This window comes from Mercenaria mercenaria, chromosome 14, assembly GCF_021730395.1.
Source record: "Mercenaria mercenaria strain notata chromosome 14, MADL_Memer_1, whole genome shotgun sequence".
Lineage (NCBI taxonomy): Eukaryota > Metazoa > Mollusca > Bivalvia > Venerida > Veneridae > Mercenaria > Mercenaria mercenaria.
The window spans coordinates 24,417,451-24,440,223 of NC_069374.1; the positions used below are offsets into that span (position 1 = coordinate 24,417,451).

Consider the following 22,773-nt stretch of genomic DNA (forward strand, 5'->3'; position numbering starts at 1 on the left):
CTTCAGACAAGAAATGGTTCTATAATTATTATACTGGTGTTGAATAATAAAAAGGGCAATCACTCAGTGAAATAGATGCCCATCGGCAACATGTCGAGCCCGCCCTTTGACCCCTAACTGTGACCTTGACCTTTGAGATGGAGTCCGTCTCATTGAGTTTAAAGCGGCGTGCCTCCACATCGTTCGACAACAAAAAAAATAAAATTTTTTTTTTAGATATTTTGAAATAAATGCTATATTTCTTAAGAAGGCTTTAAAACTTAATTACTGACAAACTTTATTTTACGGAAACACATGGTAATTTGCTGTTTTTACTAATTTTTACGATGAAAATGTCACGCTTTTACTCCAGGTAAACTGTCTCGGTTATAAATATCTATATCTATATTTTGAAGTCATTAATCACTACTTCAGCTATAGCGCTTTTGGTAATGGCTTCATTGCCGCAACAGTCCGGGGTTCGATTCCCGACGCGGTCATCTTTTTTTTCTTGATTTGGAATTTTTTAAATATTTTAGAAACAAAAATTCATATTGTAATGTTCATAATATGACCAAAACTTCAATTTGAAAGAAAGATTATTTTTTAGCCAAATCTGGAGGCATGCTGCTTTAACATTCATGCCAAATATAAATAAAATTACCCAATGCATCACTCGGGGCGTTGAATTCTTCATGTGAGGAAGCCATCCAGCTGGCTTACGGAAGGCCCGCTCGTAATAAAATAATGCACGGAGGGGCACCTGGGGTCTTCCTCCACCATTAGAGCTGGAAAGTCGCTATATGACCTATCATGTGTCGGTGCAACGTTAAATCCAACAAAAAAAAAAAACAAAAAAAAAACAAGAGGGCCATGATGGCCCTATATCGCTCACCTGTTATCATTGCACTTGAGGACAAGAAGGTCCTCAGAAAAATTATCTAAGTCCAAAGGACAGTAACAACAAAGGGAAGAAATTAACCAAAAAGAAAAAAAATTCTTACAAGGTTCAGATATGTCAAAATACACCTAAAAATTGGAGGTACCATCCATGTTGTACCACAGAAGAGTGATCTCGGTTTTTCCCTACGGCCAATAATAAAACAGTTACTAAAAATAAGCTATTTATAGTAACGTAAAAGGGAAGTAATTTAAAAAAATTACTGTAAGTGAACAAAAGAAGGATCTGCCAAATAAATCTGTTGACATAAATGAAATTTCAGATCAGTATCTTCATTAGTTACGGAGATATACTCATTTTAATTTGAAATAAAGGGAGGTAATTTGACATAAAATAAGTCCATAGTTATCTACCCTAATTGGCTCAGTCAAACTAATGACAATAATTAAATTTCAAATAAGTCCTATAAGTACTTACTGATATAAATCCATTTTGATTATAATCAGGGGAGGTAATCAGATATAAAATAACTCTGAACCTACGCTTGGATCTGATTTGTCATGGAATCCAAGAATTATTGTTGTTGAAGTTATTTTGGAAGTTTGTATCAAATAAAACCATAAATGAAGTCTCTATATGGCTGCAAAAGCCAAAATAGCCAATTTTGGACCTTTAACGGTCCATAACTCTGATGAAATCTGGCCAGTTCAAGAAAGGAACCAACATCTTGTGGTGATACAAGTTTGGTTAAAATGGACTCATAAATGAAGCTGCTATTGTGTAGACAAGGTCAAAATAACTAATTTTGGCCCTTTCAGGGGCCATAACTCTGGAACCCATTATGGGATCTGGTCGGTTCAACTAACTTAAGGAATCAAGATCTTATGGTGACACAAGTTTTGTGCAAGTTTGATTAAATTCAAATTATAAATGAAGCTGCTATTGTGCAGACAAAGTCAAAATAGCTAATTCTGGCCCTTTCAGGGGCCATAACTCTGGAACCCATAATGGAATCAAGGAACCAAGATCTTATGGTGATACAAGGTGTGTGCAAGTTTGGTAAAAATCGAATCATAAATGAAGCTGCTATTGTGCAGACAAGGTCAAAATAGCTAATTCTGGCCCTTTCAGGGGTCATAACTCTGGAACCCATAAAGGAATCTGGCCAGTTCAAAAAAGGATCCAAGATCTTATGGTAATACAAGTTGTGTGCCAGTTTGGTAAAAATCAAATCATAAATAAAGCTGTTACTGTGCAGACAAGGTCAAAATAGCTAATTTTGGCCCTTTCAGGGGCCATAACTCTGGAACCCATAATGGGATCTGGCCAGTTCAAGAAAGGAACTGAGATCTTATGGTGATAGTTGTGTGCAAGTTTGGTTAAAATAAAATCATAAATGAAACCACTATCATGCAGACAAGGAATTGTTGACGGACGGACACACCGACGACGGACGAAGGGTGATCACAAAAGCTCACCTTGTAACTATGTGACAGGTGAGCTAACAAGAGCTGTCACAGGAGACAGCGCGCTCGACTATTTCGATGTTGGATAGTGAAACTGGGCACATCTGAGGAAACTAGAGCTGTCACTGGAGTGTTTAATGACTCCAATTGTGGATGAAGATATTACACAATAGCCTGAGTCTATGTCAAAAATATCAACTTAAAGTAATAAGAGAGGTAAAAATAAAATCTATCAAAACACTATATAAGTATATCCTAAGCAAAAAGGGGCATAATTCATTAAATATTGGTGCCAGAGTTATGAACCTTGTGTCATATGGTGTGGGTGATGATGTTGAACAACTATTTTAAGTTTGAATCAAATCCATTCAGTAATAACAGAGACAGAGTGAAAGTGCATCAAAACTTTAACCTAAAATTCTAAGTAAAAAGGGGAATAATTCATGAAAAATTGTGCCAGAGTTATGCATCTTGTGTCATATGATGTGGGTGATGATGCTGAACAACTATTTTAAGTTTGAATCAAATCCATTCAGTAATAACGGAAGTAGAGTGAAAGTGCACCAAAACTTTAACCTGAAATTCTAAGTAAAAAGGGGGAATAATTCATAAAAAAATGGTACCAGAGTTATGCACCTTGTGTCATATGATGTGGGTGATGATGTTGAACAATTGTTTAAGTTTGAATCAGATCCATTCAGTAATAACAGAGATAGAGTGAAAGTGCATAAAACTTTAACCTTAAATTCTAAGTAAAAAGGGGAATAATTCATGAAAAATTGTGCCAGAGTTATGCATCTTGTGTCATATGATGTGGGTGATGATGCTGAACAACTATTTTAAGTTTGAATCAAATCCATTCAGTAATAACGGAAGTAGAGTGAAAGTGCACCAAAACTTTAACCTGAAATTCTAAGTAAAAAGGGGGAATAATTCATGGAAAAAATGGTGCCAGAGTTATGCACCTTGTGTCATATGATGTGGGTGATGATGTTGAACAACTATTTTAAGTTTGAATCAAATCCATTCAGTAATAACAGAGATAGAGTGAAAGTGCATCAAAACTTTAACCTGAAAATCTAAGTGAAAAGGGGGGATAATTCATGAAATATTGGTGCCAGAATTATGGCCCTTATGTCAGATGATGTGGATGATGATGAGGAATAAGTATTTCAAGTTTGAATCAAATCCATCAAGTAATTACAGAGATAAGTTGAAAAAAAGAGAAAGTGCACCAAAACTTTAACCAAGGTGGGGACGCGGAAAGACGCCGACGCCGGGGCGAGTAGGATAGCTCTCCTTATACTTCGTATAGTCGAGCTAAAAAACAAGAGCTGTCACTAATGGTGACAAATGCTCCCGCAGCGCCTTGACCTTTGACCTGGTGACCCCAAAGTCAGTAGGGGTCGTGTACTCAATAAGTACTATCAGCATGTGAAGTTTGAAGGTCCTGGGTGCAGTGGTTCGCGAGTAAAGTGCCTTCATGTAAAAAGTTAACGTTGGCCCCTGTGACCTTGACCTGGTGACCACAATGTCAGTATGGGTTGTTTACACAATAAATACTATCGGCTTGTTAAGTTTGAAGGTCCTGGGTGCAATGGTTCGCGAGTAAAGTGCCTTCATGCAAAAAGTTAACGTTGGCCCCTGTGACCTTGACATCCCAGTCAGTAGGGGTCGTGTACTCAGTAAGTACTATCAGCATGTGAAGTTTGAAGGTCCTGGGTGCAGCGGTTCGCAAGTAAAGTGCCTTCATGCAAAAAGTTAACATTGGCACCTGTGACCTTTGACCTGGTGACTCCAATGTCAGTATAGGTTGTGTACTCAATAAGTACTATCAGCATGTGAAGTTTGAAGGTCCTGGGTGCAATGGTTCGCGAGTAAAGTGCCTTCATGCAAAAAGTTAACATTTGCCCCTGTAACCTTGACCTTTGACCCCAAAGTCAGTAGGGGTCGTGTACTCAATAAGTACTATCAGCATGTGAAGTTTGAAGGTCCTGGGTGCAGCTGTTCGCGAGTAAAGTGCCTTCATGCAAAAAGTTAATGTTGGCCCCTGTGACCTTGACCTTGTAATCCCAAAGTCAGTAGGGGTCGTGTACTCAATAAGTACTATCAGCACGTGAAGTTTGAAGGTCCTGGGTGCAGCAGTTCGCGAGTCAAGTGCCTTCATGCAAAAAGTTAACGTTGGCCCCTGTGACCTTTGACCTGGTGACTCCAATGTCAGTATGGGTTGTGTACTCAGTAAGTACTATTAGCTTGTGAAGTTTGAAGGTCCTGGGTGCAATGGTTCGCGAGTAAAGTGCCTTCATGCAAAAAGTTAACGTTGGCCCCTGTTACCTTGACCTTTGACCCCAAAGTCAGTAGTGGTCATGTACTCAATAAGTTCTATCAGCATGTGAAGTTTGAAGGTCCTGGGGGCAGCGGTTCGCAAGTGCCTTCATGCAGAAAGTTAACGTTGGCCCCTGTGACCTTGACCTGGTGACCCCAAAGTCAATAGGGGTCGTGTACTCAATAAGTACTATCAGCATGTGAAGTTTGAAGGTCCTGGGTGCAGTGGTTCGCGAGTAAAGTGCCTTCATGCAAAAAGTTAACGTTGGCTGTGACGAACTAACGAACAGACAGTTGAAAACTAATATGCCTCTCTTTGGGGGCATAAAAAGTAATCAGCTGGACAAGATCTGACACGACCTTTGACTTCCAGCTGTGACCTTGACCTCTGAGTTAGGAAACCAAGTTTGCGCAGGACATCCCGTCTCACTGAGGTTAACATTCATGTCAAATATAAACAAGATTGCTCTATGCATTTCAGTTATGGTCCAGACAAACGCATATACACCGAACAGCCATTTGTAAAACTATGTCTTCGCTTCTGCAAACGGGCTTGACAAAAATCATCTGATGGGACTGGAAAGACAATATGCTTTTCTCCTCTTGGGAGTGGAGCTTCCTATGAAGTTTTGATGAATTTCAGCAAGTGATTGCTGTCAAATACTCCAGACAAGAAATGTACTTTAGTATACTAAAGAGCAAGGCCTCGGTGACAAATCAGACTAGAACAAGACGATATGCACACTTCCTCTCGAGCGTGAAGCTTTCTTTCAAATTTTCTTACATTCAAAAGTGATTACTGAGGAACACTCTTTGACAAGAAATGGTAATATAGTATACCCTTGTTGAATAATAAAAAGGCAGTAACTCGGCGAACAAGAGCGGTCAGAGAAAAGCAATGCTGGACTATTCAACAGCTTTGTCAATTGCATGAATATCCAAGTCGAAAAAGGGGCATATTTAGGTAATTTTGTAAAAATGCAAAGCAAGGTTATGGAACCTGTACAATACATATCAGCCCATGACAGTGGACAAGTGTGTGAAGTTTAAATCCATTCCCATAAGTGGGTACCGAGATACCAGCTTACATACATAAACAAAATTGCTTAGTCGATAAAGGGGCATAATTTTGAAAAAAGCAAAATAGAGTTATCGAACATGTGCAATGGAAGTCAATTTAGCACAGTGAATAAGTGTGTGAAGTTTCAATCCATTCCCACCAATGGTAACTGAGATACCAACTCGCATACTAAAACTTAACCAAAAGAGGGGGTGAATCCAATAGCAATTCTTTGAATTGTCATGCTAAAAATTATCAAATTGGATCAAGAAGATGAAGATAATACACATCTCCTCTTGGGGAGTGAAGCTTCCTATAGAGTTTCACCAAGTTGTTAGTGGTTGCTGAGAAGTATTCCAGACAAGAACTGAAGGACAGACAGACAAATGGACAAAGCGGCAACTATGTACTTCCCCTTTGGATAGCCTAGAAATAAGGCAGCATTGTTGGTACAGGTCTTAACCCTTACCCTGCTATATTTCTATAATGGACTGGTCCATCTTTCAATTTGGACAGTACCACTTATTATTCAAAGGGGTTTTCACTGAAAATTTACTGACTGAATAGCGAACAGTGCAGACCATGATCAGACTGCACAGATGTGCAGGCTGATCTTGGTCTGCACTGGTCGCAAAGGCATAATCATTTGCCGCCAGCAGGCTAAGAGTTAAATCTACAGTCTAAATATCATTGAAGCTGCCTTGAATCTTTATCAAATTTTCATATACTTATTATTTATGAATAAAGTAAGGTAAGTGGATAAAGCTTTCCGTCCATATTATACCTTAACCAAGGAAGGAAAGAAAACAACTCCTTAATGCATTCATGCTATTTTTAATTTCCAAACACTGTTCCATTGTTTTTTAGTTTCTTGCATCACTGTAACATGTTTTTTGTTGTTTGCAACAGTTACCAATTACATGAGAGATATGCAAATGTCTGTACCAAAATTTTGTACTTTGTAATGTGTTACTGTCACCGAATTATAGCTGACAAGTAAATCAAAACAAAAACAAAATGGTGCACAGAGCAGAACAGGTTTGGTATTTTTGTTCATTGACTACTAGAAAGATGGTTATAAGCATGTTAACACCAAATCTACTTTTACTAATTTTTTTGGTTCCAGTATTTTCAATAATCTCAGTGACGTTTCATTTGTCACGATTAATATCATATCCAAAAAGCCGCAAAATGGTTTTGTTTATATATAGAGAGAATATCTGATCATGTTAAATAGATGTGGTGCTAAATTGTTTCTTCTTACTCACACAAAAAGGTTAAAAAAAAATACATTTATGTTGTAAGCGGCCGCCTTTATGGAAAATCATGCTCCTCGTCGCACCAGACAAGTTTTAGAATTTTGGAATTCTGTAGTAATGTCCAAAATTTGGTGCAATCATTTTCAAATTTCATTGTTGGAAATGTTTTGTTAACTGAAGGAGCAGTTTCCTAGGTGATTTGTAAACAAAGTTGACACAAATTTTGGAATTCCTCTTGCAGAAAAGAATTGTCAAAAAATTGGACACCAGAATTTTATCCCAAGTGTCTGGTCTCTACAAAAGGAATCCAGGCAATTTGAAAAACAATACATAGGTTATTCTATCACCCTTGACATCATGATATCTCTTCAAATCCTAGTTCTAAGATGGCTTGTGTAGGAATTTTCTGGTCTTTAAAATGTTACAATGTAATCGTTTTTCAAACTGTTCAGTTGCATTGAGAAAAGAATTGTTGTTAAAGAATTATACAACACATTAACATAGCACTATAAAGTAGTACGAAGCCACTATAAATCTTTCATTCTCTTCTCAATACAACTTCCGCTATTGTAGGAATCCATTTCTGATGACAAGGATTCCTGACAATAAGCAAATATCTATGCAACAGACACCTTATTCTGTGTTTCTTTGTTTATGTTTAAAGTCTATTATGCTGTAATCCAGAAGACTGGAATGTCTATTGCATAGTTCCCCCAAAATATTTCCAAAAGTTGAGGTTTTCAACCAATTAAATCTTCAGGAAACATTTTGGGTCCGTGATTTATTATTTCATTTTTCCGATGTTTACAAAAATTGACAAATGTGCAATTCCTAAAATTTATGTACCACCGCTAATAAGTATAAACATTAAGTTCAAAAATCCACATAATAATAAAATACCAGCTCTTCTTTATCTAAAATCTTATTTCATTATGATGTAAGTTTTCAGAATTTTCCCAAAGATTCTGTCAAAAGATGGGCTAGTATTTTGTTCTATCTTTGACACAAATATATATATATAGTATTTTCATCAAGAACATGTACAATTAATGTCTTTTTTTAAGTTGGTGCCCAGCTGTTACAATATCCAGATGGTACCAGGCATTGTACACGTTGTTGGTATCCGGCTTTATTCCGCCTTATCTTCGGCACCAGAGTCGTTCTGGACGTCAGAGTTTTCGTTCCTGTTCTCACCGTTCTCATTCTACAAATCAGGTAATAAACGATCGTAAATTAAACAAGGTATTTCATCATGTATCTTCAAATGTTTAGTGCCTACATTATGATGATGCAAAACTCATCCCCTCAACAAACCCTTGCATCAAATATGCTATGAATATACCTGGAAAACCCTAGGTACCTTTGTAGGCAACAATGCAAGAGTTATTGTTCATGGCCTTCTTACTTGCCTATTCATTATGAAAAAATGTTTCAAAATTATATCATTTAGAAAAGTGAACCTAAACAAAAAATTAACAATATTCTAAGTTAAAAAGGGCCAGAATTCTGCAAAAATGCAAGAGAGTTAACATACTTACTAACCAAATTGTAATTAGAACAAATGAGCATACAAAGTTTCAAAGCTTTAGCTAGAAAGGTGGACCTTAACAATTTTTTTATCACATTTACCCCCAATTTTTCTCTAAAATTCTGACAAAACGCCCTTTAACCCTTAGCCTGCTGCAGGCGAATTTAACAGCCTATGCAAACAGCTTGGAACCAGATCAGACGCTGATTAAATCGGCGTCTGATCAGGTTCCAAGCTGTTTGCTACTCTGACAATATTTCTTCCAATTTTGGAGCAAATTGAATGAACTTTACAATTTTAGCAGACGACATTTCCAGCAGACGACAATTTATCTAGCATGCTAAAGGTTAAAGTTATGGTTCTTAGCCTATATCTAATGATGATAAACAAGTCTGCCAAGTTTCAAAGCTACAGTGCACCTTCACAAAAATTTCAACCAAGAAAGTCCAATTTTCCAAGTATAAAAAGGCCGTATTTCTGACAAAATGCAAATAAAAGTTATGGCTCATGGCAAATTTACTCAACTAATAAATCATGATAAACAAGTAAAAATAAACGAGACTGAAATTGCTCTGAAAGAACAAATGAAAAGAAATTTAATGTGTCCTTACCCTGCGTCTGTATCCTCCCCTTCCACGGCCACGTCCCCTACCCCTTCCACGTCCTCTTCCTCTGTACATGCCACCACCTGGTGGACCATAGTAGCCCCTGGGTGCATAACCAAATCCTCCGCTCATAGGTCCTCCTCGATAGAAACGACGGTAAAACGGTCTTCTGGCATTAGGCGGCCCCATTGGTCCTACAGAAAAAAAGAAAGCAAAAAATGCTTAAACCATACAAGAATCAACATAAAACATTGTTAGTCTATACATAAATATTTAAAACAAGTGGAATGGATTCAAACATGTATTTGTTCTATTCTCGTTATAAAAAGCTTGATGCCTATCTGGCATGCTCTTGAAAACCAGGAATTCCTTTTCAGTTTTTTTGGGGAAAAGGTCTCAGTGTCTTCTTCTGAGGTTTGCATAAAAATGAGATCTTGATCTGCATGATACAACAGCATTTCTTTTATCTTTTCATTTCTGTAAAGTCAGTATCAGTGTTTACCCTATTTCTTCAACCAATCACATGCTAGCTATTTTCAAAGTTTTAACCATGGAAGTATAAAATGTACAATATATATGGAAACTAAAAATAGGGGCCTGACCTGTTCTTTTTTTTTGTTGGGTTTAAGAATCACACTGACAGAATTCAGGTCATATGGGGACTTCATGACCTATTTAGAGCTGCATTTTGAAGGAACAACACCAAGTTGGACAGTGGCTTCGAAGTGGTATCTTCAGCATTAAGAAACTGCAGTACCTCCCTTTTAGTTGCTTAATGTTGGAAGATTTCACCAGCCTCTATCCTATATGTAAGAAGTACATGGTGATCTAACAGGCAAGAATTAAAAACAATCTTACCTCCTTGCATCATCTGACCAGGTGGTCCTCGGTAACCTCCCCTGAAGCCACCACGTGGGTAGTAGTTACGATAGTAGGGTCTTCGCGGACGACGGTTCTGGTCCATGCCCCCTTCATCACCCTCTCCATCCTGAAGTAGATGTACAAATATTGAATTACCGAATAAAAGTTTATATAAAATGAATTAATGCACACATTGATACATTTCTTTTCTGCCACAGACAATAGTACTGGGAGTCAGACGGAAGTCACTTTTTTATTTTCATTTTTAAATAAATTTGTTTAATAAATTTACCACTGTCAGCTTTAAGTGGTTCAACCTGTTGATATTTAAAGTTTAAACAAAGGGAGTTTTTGTCTGCTTTGGTGAAAGTGAGGAGGAGACATTTTGTTTATTCAAATGATTTCATAGACTGTATCTTTACTAGAGTTATTAAAAGCAACTTTACCCACTGAGATAGTTTTTGGAGATTTACTACATATTTTTCAGTTCAGTGTCTAAATTTCAGTATTAAAAGTCATAATGTTTCATAAAGCCCTGCAGATTGCACAAGTTTTATTTTTATCAATATCCACAAGATTGATTATTAATGCAAAGATCAGAGTGTTTATCATCAATCATTAGACTCATGTAGGGGAATCCAACACTAAATCACTCATCATTTCTTAGTTCATCACAGTAACATCAGAGGTTCCCACCACTCGCCGTGCAGGACTAGTAGCTAGTAAAATCTACTCGTTCTTAGTGGACACCCACCCACCCAAATAAAATTTCAACTAACTTAGTAACTTTCTTTTCAATATTGTCACTTTTATGAAAGAAGCATTATGAACTACGAACAAATTTAAAATATCACACACAATAGACAAATAATATTTTCTTTAACCTTTAGCATGCTAGATAAATTGTCGTCTGCTGGAAATGTCGTCTGCTAAAATTGTAAAGTTCATTCAGTTTGCTCCAAAATTGGAAGAAATATTGTCAGAGTAGCAAACAGCTTGGAACCTGATCAGACGCCGATTTAATCGGCGTCTGATCTGGTTCCAAGCTGTTTGCAAAGGCTGTTAAATTCGCCAGCAGCAGGCTAAGGGTTAATATAACTTTGTTTCCTTTTCGATTTAATTGTTGCCCAAATGTAGCATGATAATGTGATGAGATATAATACTGCAATGCAGAAAAGCAACAAAAACAGAAGAGAATGATTTTCTGAGAAAAATTTCTTGGGATCTATCACATATTTCACTTGCCTGACCGGCAACTGTGTTTGATTTTTTTTGCATGCCTGCACATTTTTACCTGCCAAAGGCCAGGGCACTAGACAACTTTTGGGGACAGGAACCCATACCCTCAGAAAGGGGAATTTTTCGACATTTTAAGACAAAAAGGGGAAGTTTTAGCCATGCATATGTAATTACTTTTCACACTGATTAATACTGTTTTCAATCATTTCTAACTGATGTGACTATATTGAAACAGTAATCTTCCTTAGAGGCACTATATAATATTAAAAGAAAAGAGTTCATATCTATTTCTGTCAAACAACCTATCATCAGGGGAATTTTCTTCTGAGAAAGGGGAAAAAAACATATTATTTTAGGAGGGGAATGGTACCCATATTCGGCCCCAAAAATGGCCAAAGGAGTGCCCTGAACTAGGGCAGTCCTTAAGGTGACACTGACACAGTCACGGCTCACTCGAACATTGATGGCCTAATCACCCCAGCTAACTCTAGCAATTCATGTGGTCAGAGGCAATATTTCTGTACCCTTGCTCTGTTTGGACCTTTCCAAACCCTAGGTAACTTTATAATGTTATAAACAGAACTTTAGATGGCACCAGTTGTAATTTTTTAATTTTTTTTATATCCACTAGATTGATCATTTAAGTAAGATCAGAGTGTTTATCATCAATCATCAGATTCATGTAGGGGAATCCAACACTAAATCACTCATCATTTCCAGTAATGGCGAACTAAAAATAAGGTCATACAACACAAAATGTTAACAGATGCCGTTGCTAACTGCAGTATCAATGCATTGTCAATGTGTATCCGATATGTCGTTTACCCTATTTCTGGACATTGCTTCAAAAAATCAATCAGCCCCTATTCAATAACCTGATCACTGTGATCAGAAAGTTTAATTTTAAACTATGTTCAAATACTTGTAATTTATAATCAGTCACACTTTAACGTTTGATCATAGAAGGTGACTGTAATGTTAGAAATTACTTTGTAAATGTTTTGCACATGAGTCTATAAATAATATATTATTAAAATCTGTCAGGTAAAATTGATTTTTCTTCAGTTATCATGTTGAGTAAGATCAGAGTGTTTGTCATCAATCATTAGATTCATGTAGGGGAATCCAACACTAAATCACTCATCATTTCTTAGTTCATCACAAGAGTTTGACATTAATGAGATCCCGGGGACCCCAAAGGATCTTTGACACTTTGGAGGACACTTTCTGCCCTACAGCTAGATATTCTGTCAGGATCCCTAATCTCAGTGCAAATTGTCACTGTAAAGTGCTACTTCTTTGTAAGTTTTGATGATGTAGTAATTCTGTCTGAAAAACTTGCATGACTGTAAAACTTTAAAAAGTTCACCACAGAAAAAGGAACAGCTTACATGGTGAGTTTACGAGAGCCTGATTTATTCAACTCACTGGTTTTGTTCCAATGTTATAAAGCAGCCTTTGACAGGTAGATGCATATAATCAGTTTTTGCGACCTAAAATTATGTGGAAATTGCCTTCGGGGTCCTTGGAATAATATGTATTAAAACAAGATCACAGTAACACTGTGCAAAAACGTAACTAAAGCATGAATTCACATGGAGTATAATATCAACTGCTTCAAAAATACACTAAGCCATGGTACGTGTGCCTATTTGTTTTCTGTAAGTACTGACTAAAAGTTTTAAAACATAGAAACCAACACACTCAAAATGAGTTCAAGTTCTCTTTAACAATCAAGAACTATGACAGAGAATGTAGGTCTGAAGTTATATGCATTTGGCTTAAACAATATTTTATTCATATATATTTACAACATGAAACATTACATAATTACAGCATGAAGGATTGAGTAGAAAGTCAAGCTTATTTGAAACTCTCTATACAACAAATGTTTTTAGAAGATCAGAGTGTTTATCATCAATCATCAGATTCATGTAGGGGAATCCAGGGCTCTCGCGAGTGGGCGACTTGAGCGAAATAGGCGCTCTAGAACTTCAAACTTCGCTCAAATCTAACCTCAAAGCGAAATGCAAGTCGCCCAATTTTCTTTGATTTCCGCACTCGCTAATTAGTGCTACCCGGACTGTTGACAATTTGCACGGTGTCATAATGAGTGCAGAATACACAAACACACGCCGGTAGCATAATTTAAGCTCCTCCTACTTCAGGTACTTGCGAGATTTTCCCGAGAAGTGTGAAAGCGAATCAAATTATCAGATACACCTCGTTGATTGTGTTCAGCCAATTAGCGTCGCGTTTACGTCTTTGACACTTCATTTTTAATTTTGTCAACATGTTCGAGTGCGAAAAGCAAAGTGTTTTTTTTTAAGAAACTACTGATTAACCATGCGATTAATTGGAATTTGGTACACAATTATTTGTTATCTATGATAAAAGAACGACATGTAATGTATTAACAATGTTTAAATTGACTTCCATCGATGAATTTATTTGAATATGTATTTCTAGATTACACAGTTTACTTTCAGTTTCATTCGAGTGAGATTCTGACATTCCTCGGTGAATGACTCGGTGTTAATTATAAACACTTCATACAAGATATAACCAAAATTTGGCAGGTTACATTTACAGAATCGGCTAGAATTTTGAAAACGATTTTTTTCCAGAATTTTTTTAACGAAACAATAACCACTGTATGGGAAATGATCTAACTAAGAAAATGAATGGTCACATCAATACTTTTAATCAAGAAACAAGAAAATTACAGCCACCTTTCGAATCACTCCACATCATTGCGGTAGGAAAAGTCTTCCCACTTCTCCCTAAAGTCTCCCCACTTCTCCCTAAATCTGCTTGAGGGAGAAGTGATTTCTCCCAAAAAATTGGACCTAGCTAGACCCCTGGGAATCCAACACTAAATCACTCATCATTTCCCTTCTTTTTAATACCTTTCATATATCTACTAAGCAAGACTAAATAAACATGATAATAATAAAGTTTCTGTGTTTACTTACACCATCTTGCTGTCTCCTTGGATACCACTGACGTCGGTAACGACGGCGGTCAGCAGCGTATTTGCTGCCCTGGACCGGGGTGCCATTAGGTCCAGTGACATTTGCAGCTTCATTACCCTACAATTAACAAAAATGTTTACACTGTCATTCAAATCAGGAAATCCCTAAGCTCACAGATGTGTTTAACCCTCTCTTTGACTAAACAGTGGTTCTGGTAAACTATCCAAAGTAAGGATAGGTACATGTAGGTAAGGAAGTTTTAAATCTAATTATCTGGCCCATGACATGTGCGCTATAAACTTTTTGTCACTCATGTGCTTCTATTATTACAGAAACATCTCTCTGTTATTCATTTGTTGCAAGTCCAGCACAACTGATAAATATACATACTTTGAAAAAAAAATATGGGCAGTCATAGGCAACACAGCAACAGTAGCTCAGCATAAAGCTACAAAGTTTTTCTTTTTCTTACATTTTTTGTAAAAACACTGCTCTGACTTCTTCATTAAAACAAAGAAAACTGATATGCTTTCTTCATTTAACCATTTATTTAAATTCAACTTTTCTTCATAAACAAATATGATCACATTATTGTACCAATGTAAAGTTAAAACTACTAGGCTTTACATCAAACCCAACGTGTAACTTTGTGGCCAAGAAGGCAACGATGCTCAGGCCCAAAGTAAAGAGGACTCACCTTCTCTCCTTCTACAACATCGAACTCTACGGTTTCCCCATCTCCTACACTTCTAAGGTACTTCCTTGGGTTGTTTTTAATAATGGCTGTCTGGTGTACAAAAACATCTTCCTTGGTGTCATCTCTGTAAATTAATCAATTTCAACTTACATAAAAATGTGGTAAAATGGTAGTACTGTTCAAGTTAAAATAGAGTCCATCAACATTTTTTAAATCTTTATTTCTGCAAAAAATCTGTTTGCAATTGTGTATGCAATACTGTTTTAAGAACACCTTTTTACCAAATTGTTTAAAAAATTATGTAAATCTAACGGCTAAACTAGAGCTGCTTTTGAGAAAAGCGCATGTCGCCCACAACTGCAATTCCCAAACAGACTTTCAGTGCTTTGATTATCAAAAACAATGTTTCAAGGGCCATTATTCTGAGTGCCTGGGCCGATTTGGCTAGTTATCGAACTTGGCAGAGGAATTATGGTCAAACACATTTTGTTCAAGTTTGGTGAAGATCGGATGAGAACTGTTCGACTTATAGCGCGGACAAGATTTGTGACAGACACACAGACGGACAAACAGACATAAGTAAATCAATATGTCTCCCACACAACTGTGTGGTAGGAGACATTATTACCATGCAGGCCTTTTTTTCCATCAATTTGGGAATGCCACCGACACCGGTGGTATTGGAAAAATGCTCTTGGATATTATCTTAATTGGGACAATTTGCAAATTACCAAAATCTACATAAATGTGTTTTTGTGTGAAATATTAATGAATTGCATTTCAGTAATTGTTCAACAGTATTATAATTTACCTAAGTATACATACAAATTAGCAAAACTATCTTAAAACAGCAAAAACCCTAAAAGGTATCATCATTTGGGAATTTTAAATTCAACTTTGGGAAAAAAACCCATACTTTTTGGCATTGGGATTACCTCCTTTTACCGGAGGTAGATTTATAGGGAAAAAAAGCCCTGCCATGAATAAAACAAAAATGACATTCTAGAGGTATTAGAAGGCATGAAGGTGTCTGTTGACAATGACAATCTGCAGTACCACAGAAGTTCATACTGTCTTCTCAGTTTTTCAACTCTAACAACGGCCGTGCACACATACCTATTGATAAAGCCATATCCACTTTTCACGTTGAACCATTTTACACTGCCGCTGACTTTGGTGGCTGAAATTAACAAAATAATCCATGTATCTTGGCATGCCTCTCTTATGTTTATTATAAACTTGCGTCCAGTCTAGAAGTAAATATCCGTACCTGGCTGACATCCACATTTTAGCAGATGTTTTAGCACTGTTTTGTTGTGCCGCATTTTTATGAATGGAACGGGCTAGAGACTTGGGGTTTGGTCTCATTTTGTAACTAAGTACATACATGATAGATAGTTTGTGTTATTTTCTGGATCTATTTCACAACGGCCTGCAGGCAGGCTCGAATCACTGGATTCCAGCCTTCAGTAGATCATACATATTATATAGGGGGGCTCAGATTTCACTATATAATATCAGTGTTCTAAATTAGCGGTAGTCTGCCCGTGGCTACTGAATTTCAGCTCGGGCTACCTATTTTCCACAGACACATGCCCGACCAGGCTACTGTGTTTTCCTAATGTGATTAAAAAACATGCTAATTACATGCATATAGGATCGTGATTTCATACGATCTCGATCAATAAATGCTTATTGTTCAAGAATGCATCATGCATCGTCCAGATTGAGAAATGCTTATTGAATTATTGACGCATCATCCAGATTGAGGAATGCTTACTGAATTATTGAAACTGTATGAGCGTGCTCAATTGGGTGGTCAGAATCGTGTGGGAATCAAATTCAAACTGTTTCATAAATTCTTCCAAATGAGTGATTAAGAGTAAATCAGAACACAATCATGCAGCAGATCTAAGACTTTCACAAATGCAAACCGATGCCGCTCACATTACCTATTGGAAGACTGTTCCGAAGCATTTGATTCCTGTTCTTCAAGGAATCCCCAATCTAGAATGCTCTAAGTAAACAATATGGCGAATTTCTTGAAGTATTTCGAAAACATGGCATTCCTTCAAACACTGATGTCGGTAAAACAAAATGTTTTATGGTGCAAAAATTAGATATTTATTGTGTTTAAGTTTAGGAAGTGTCTAGACGTCTGGTAACCAGATGCCCAGCCTGCATTCTAGCCGTACCAAAGTATATTTTTCATTAGCCTTACTCATTTGGCTATTGGGATTTTACTTTTCAGGATTTGATATTTTATAGTTGTCAGGGCACTCGTTTGGCCATTTTTGGGACTGAATATGGGCCCCATTCCCCTCTCAAAATCATATGGTTTTTTCCCCTTTCTCAGAAGAAAATTCCCCTTGACAACAAAAACACACATTTTGAAAGGAAAAACAACATGAATAATCATTTGTTGAAACAATATTCAATGTTTGCTGTCAGAAAATATAGCTGATGATAGAAAACAGTGGTATTAATAAGAATGCAAGTCACAACAGTCATATCTGGTTCAAAATTTCCTGTTTGCCTTAAAATGACGCAAAATTCCCCTTCCTGAGGATATGGGTATCTGTCCGCAAAAGTTGTTGAGTGCCCTGGTTGTCATCCCTCTAAAGCCTTACCTGTATCTGCATATTACTGTTAGGAAAACGGGACAATAAAAATCCAAAATAGTATTAATATACTGGTCAGACTTACTTGCTTTAATAAATTAAACATTAATATTCATGTAGAAACTTCAAATGGGTTGAATTTAATCCATAATTTTAAATAAAAGACTTAAATCTTTGAAAATATGATGCGACAGGTGTGAGGAGATTATATATCTACCCTGACACCGGTTTCAATATGCAGAAGCTTGGACATAACGAAGACAGCGACAGTCAAAGTTATCATGCTGTCCCAAAACGTCCTATTATTTGGACTAATTTTTTATTGTCTCCAATAGATTACTGATTTTTCAGTCAATAAAATGAATGAGATCGTGTTTGTATACAAATCCGTTGATATACTATTTTTAGAAATGATAAAACACTGATCGCCGAACGTCCACGTTGTTTTGTAAAAAGTGATGTTTGTCCAATGGCCTAAACCTTAATTCTTAAAACACAAATTTATAAATACTTTTTTGACTATTATTTGAAATAAAATGGATTAATTATGAACGCTTAACTACTGTTTTTTTTTCTAAAAGCCGCTATTGAAATTAAATGTCATTTAAAACAGTTATTCATTTAAAATAATATTTGAATACTAAAATGAAAATTGCAAGTATTTCAAAACTGTTCTAATTTTGAAAATCCATTGAAAAAGTTGTTAAAATCCCATAAAAACATTGTTTTGCCCACCACCAGATGAACAGATTTTAATGAGTGACGTCATGGCGCTTTTAACTTTACTGGTACAGATGATAAACCCGGACAGATGATAAAGTCGACCACCTTGGAAATATTCGATTGCAATGGGTTATTTATAAAATTGAACACACCATCTAATAATTTCCACTTACAACACCAACTGGTGTAAATAAAAACAAAATTGGTAAATATTCTGTATAAATGACTTACATTTATCTGTATAAAAAATATTTATCCAAAATTACTGGGGAAGAGGGTGTTTTTTGCGCATACTCACTGTCGCCACATAAAGGCCTGACATTGGGTCACTTTTCATTACTTGATCATGAATGACTGTTGCAGCTTTTTGGGGAACGTTTAAATATAATACTACGAAGAAAATTTTGTAAATGACAAAGTGGTCGAATTTATCATCAGTCAACCTTCGTACAGTCCCCCTTTTACAAACCCTTTTCAGGGCCTCACTTCGTGTCAGTTTGCTAACTAAATATAAGTTTGAATCATGTAAAGTTTTCAGCAAATGTTAAGCTTTATTTTGATACCGACAATTGATTACAAATTGCAGAAATAAAAAAGTTACAGGTAAAAAACCTCATTTTCTGTTCGGGTTCTGTACCAGTATTGATTTCGGCAAACTTTTGTTTAATTGGTTGAAAAATGCAGTGGTTTACTCCAGACAATTAAAAGTATATCTTTAGTATGTATTCACACAAAATTTTGTTTGCAGATATGTATCCATATCTTTAGTAATAACAGGTATCATTTCTTATTCATCAGGAAAATTATCTATTACCAGACGGCTAGAAAATCCCCTGAAGATTTACTAGCCAGGCTAGGTGTCCAGTTATCAGACGGCTAGACACTTCCTTAAGTTAAGCCTAGTGAAATTAGTGTCTGACTTGGAAAATTTACTATCTGGTAGCCCAAACGGTCTACAGTAGTGGATTCAAATCTAAATTTCATACACTGTATTATATTTTTCATTTTGGGCACATTCAGGATGAAAACAGGGGTTTTCTCAAGTCTTGTCATATTTTTTTTTGCCCCATGTCTGATACTCGTGTATGTGCTGACGGAAACAGGCTGATTCGGACCGTGGCTGATTCGGACCAAATATTTTGGCTGATTCGGACCACATACTTTGAATAAAAGTAGATAATGACCATATATTTTGGCTGATTCAGACCACAAACTTTTATTTAACAGTCAATAACGACCATAAATTTTGGATGATTCAGCAATTTTCAGAAAATAATGTTGATTATAGCTTATATAGAGGATTAACTTGAAGAAAAGACATAAAATATACACCATACAAACAGGTAAGAAGTTTTGACAAACTAAAATGCATCATTTATGCATTTAAATAAGGACTTTAATTGTTCTTTGAATCAGACATTAAACTTAATACTCAAATATTATTTTTACTCATGACATTAGTTTCAGGAAAACTTAAACAATTTGGGCCGAATAAGCAAAGTAAATTTGGTCCGAATCAGCCATGGTCCGAGTCAGCCTGTATTCGTGCTGACTTCATAAATAAACAGGCTGGTAACATTGCCCGATCGGGCTTATGACACAAAAAGTAATATTTAATATTATCGCATAGTGCGGCAATTTTCCTTTGATCTTTGCAGCATGTTATACATAGTAACACACATTATTACTACAAAACTGTGCTGATATCTTACAAAACTGTTGCGATATATATCAACACGGAAATCTCTATGGAGTTTCATAAGAAAAAAAGTGTTCCGATATATATCAGCACAGTAAAACTGTTCCGATATATATCGGAACACTTTTTCTCTAGTGAGGTCCAATCAAGGGAGTATAATTTTTTCCTTTCAAAGAAAAGATGATTTTAGCTCCAATTTACAGTTCACAGAGAAAGAATTGTCACAAACACCTACATTTATAAAGTAAAAGAATAAATAAACTAGAATATTTCAAAAACTTGATAGTTATTGCCAAATTCAGAAATACATGAAATATATGAAATTCTGAGATTTCTCAAATGTTTCTTTTTCTTTGATTTTTTTTACAAACAAAACAACAAGTTTTACAATATGTCTGGCCAATGAAATACAAATATTTAAAACCAATGCAGAAATTTGTTGGGTACTTTTATCTGGGGAACACATTTTCTAAAACAGAAGTTTTAGTGTTACAGTCAGCGAGGCGCAGAAAGGGAATCAAAATAGTAAAAATAATAATAAACAAATTTAAATGAAAATAATATATAAATTTTAATGATAAACTATGCGATAAAACAGTTATAATATGTAGTGCTCGTGTGTTACCAGGATATATCAGAGCTAGGGGTACATCTCGTTATTTTTCTCTTCACATATCTGTCTCGGCCTACCGGCCTCGACGATATGTGCAGAGAAAAATACCCTCGATGTACCCCTAGCTCTGATATATCCTGGTAACACACTCTCACACATACTATAACTATTACAAATAGTATGTACCCTAAATATATAGAATAAAGGTAGTGGCGCACAAGTTTGAAGCACTAGAAAGCCACTGAGCCCTTTTCTGTTTTAAACATTGCATTAAAACATAATATTTTTGGACTTAAAAAATTAGGCATCATAAAAATCTGAAAAAGGGAAGTAATTCTAACTAAACTGAAGGCAACAAAGTTATTTCTATCTTGATAAGCATTATATGTAATGCTTAATAAATGGACCAAGTTTGAAAGAAATATCTTCATTATTTTTCAAGAAATATTACTTTTTGTGTCATAAGCCCGATCGGGCAAATTATTTATGTTACCTGATAAATTCATGTTTACACATGTTACAGAATCTAAACCGGACAAGTGCATTCTCGGCAATAAGCAGAATTGAGATGTGATTGTGCACCATGGAAGAAATAAATTTTCAGTTGTTCAATACAGGTTATCCCGATATATAATGCCAAATGATTTCGACTACCGATAACATGACTTAAGTTCGAAACCGCTGGGTGGGCGTTGTAGATCGTCGTCATTTTACCACCAGTTAAGCCTCGAAATTAACAGGATTTTATCCCAAACTATGTAAGATTTTGTAAAAACATAATCTGCTACTATAGCAACTTCTTTCTTCTTAGATCCTCGTACATAACTGCATTCATTTGCCATGGACAGACGATAAAAGCACTTCCAAAGCTCATCCGCCATGACAGACCACGAGGTGCGAATTTTGCCATTTCAAAACCCCAATTTTAGACGTTTATAAGCAGTAACTCAAAATTTAACTTTACCTATTATTTTCTTCTCAACTGCCACCTGCTTCTCCGGTTGGTTTTCGGAGTCGGACATGGCCCTTGATGGTACAAAAAGGCGGAAAACTTTCCCTCGTGTCACTGGACGTTCGTTCTTCTTTCCCTTTGTTCTCGCACTGCAGCATGTCTAACCATGCCGCTTTTCCGACAATCTTCGGGAAATTCCGTAACATCGGATTATCTTAGTTTATCGCCGGGTTTGGGTAACCGTGTGCAATCGACCGTGCTTTACGGAAATGTACGAGACGAATGCGACAGTTGGCCGACTTTCATTGGAGAAATCTAGGTCACTGGGTAACATTAGTTTAACGAGGTGGTATCCGTACTGGCGTAGCCTTGTGGGGTGATGGATGCGTTGGCAATCCCTTTAAAGTTAAGAGCATAAATGTAGAGTTTAAAGCTTAATTTAAGCGGGTTTTACCGGGTTATCCCCTGGCATCCGTAGTAGGCCTAACGTTTAATTTGGCATACGACAAAGCTGGAACAACTGATAGACCTCCCTGGACAAAGTAAGAAGTGGAGTCTTGGAGTCAGATCTTGGAGTGACCTTGGAGTCTATTTTGGAGTGAGATTTCGGAGTCAAATTAAATATGGTTTGAAAAGTTAGATCATATATTCTATTAAGATTAAAATATCTACCTGTAAAATTTCAAAGATGAAATACAATAATGGGTAGGTTTCAAGTGTGTTGATGTTGCTGACCTGTTGCAAACAATAATAAGAATGGCCGTTGATTGTTGGTATGAACAATCAAATTTGATATATAACGCAAGACTTATAGCTGGAACGACTAATAGACCTTCCTGCTTTTGATTATGGGAATGATTATGATTTGTTCGGTAGGGATAGAGTGCGAAATGGACTCAATTTCGCGAAATGGACTTTACGTCTACGAAATGGACTTTTATTATTTAAAATACGGCTTAAATTTCAAGTATATATGTATTTTCTTAAATGAATCTGATAGAGGATAGTTTCACCTACATGATGATTATTTTTGATGGTAAATTGGCCGGGGAAATAAAAGAAATTGTACGATTTATCAAGACCGCGGACTACGAAATGGACATTTTCATACAGAATCTTATACAAAATGGACTTTTATTTTTTAAAATACGGCTTAAATTTCAAATATATCTGTATTTTCTTAAATGCATCTAATAGAGGATAGTTTCACCTACATGATGATTATTTTTTATGGTAAATTGGCCGGGGGAATAAAAGAAATTGTACGATT

At 36.2% G+C, this 22,773-nt stretch overlaps 1 protein-coding gene across 1 annotated transcript; it reads right to left on the reverse strand.

Annotated features, from left to right (window-relative positions):
* Positions 1 to 6,549: 6,549 nt before the first annotated feature.
* Positions 6,550 to 21,675, reverse strand: LOC123526571 (Y-box factor homolog). Its single transcript, XM_045305803.2, has 7 exons — positions 21,516 to 21,675; positions 16,012 to 16,075; positions 14,896 to 15,019; positions 14,199 to 14,315; positions 9,982 to 10,111; positions 9,130 to 9,317; positions 6,550 to 8,194 (listed from the first exon to the last, which is right to left on the reverse strand). The coding sequence occupies exons 1-7, from the start codon at positions 21,571 to 21,573 to the stop codon at positions 8,120 to 8,122; spliced, it is 756 nt and encodes a 251-aa protein (XP_045161738.1). The 5' UTR covers positions 21,574 to 21,675; the 3' UTR covers positions 6,550 to 8,119.
* Between the last annotated feature and the right edge of the window lie 1,098 nt (positions 21,676 to 22,773).

What these genes read in the sequence shown, in the direction of transcription:
- LOC123526571 (XM_045305803.2), bottom strand. Translation starts at nt 21,573, where the DNA reads ATGTCCGACTCCGAAAACCAACCGGAGAAGCAGGTGGCAGTTGAGAAG. An exon ending in ATGTTGTAGAAGGAGAGAAG is followed by an intron (nt 14,316 to 14,895) that starts GTGAGTCCTCTT and finishes TGTTAATTGTAG; the next exon opens with GGTAATGAAGCTGCAAATGT. An exon ending in GGGGAGGATACAGACGCAGG is followed by an intron (nt 8,195 to 9,129) that starts GTAAGGACACAT and finishes CCTGATTTGTAG; the next exon opens with AATGAGAACGGTGAGAACAG.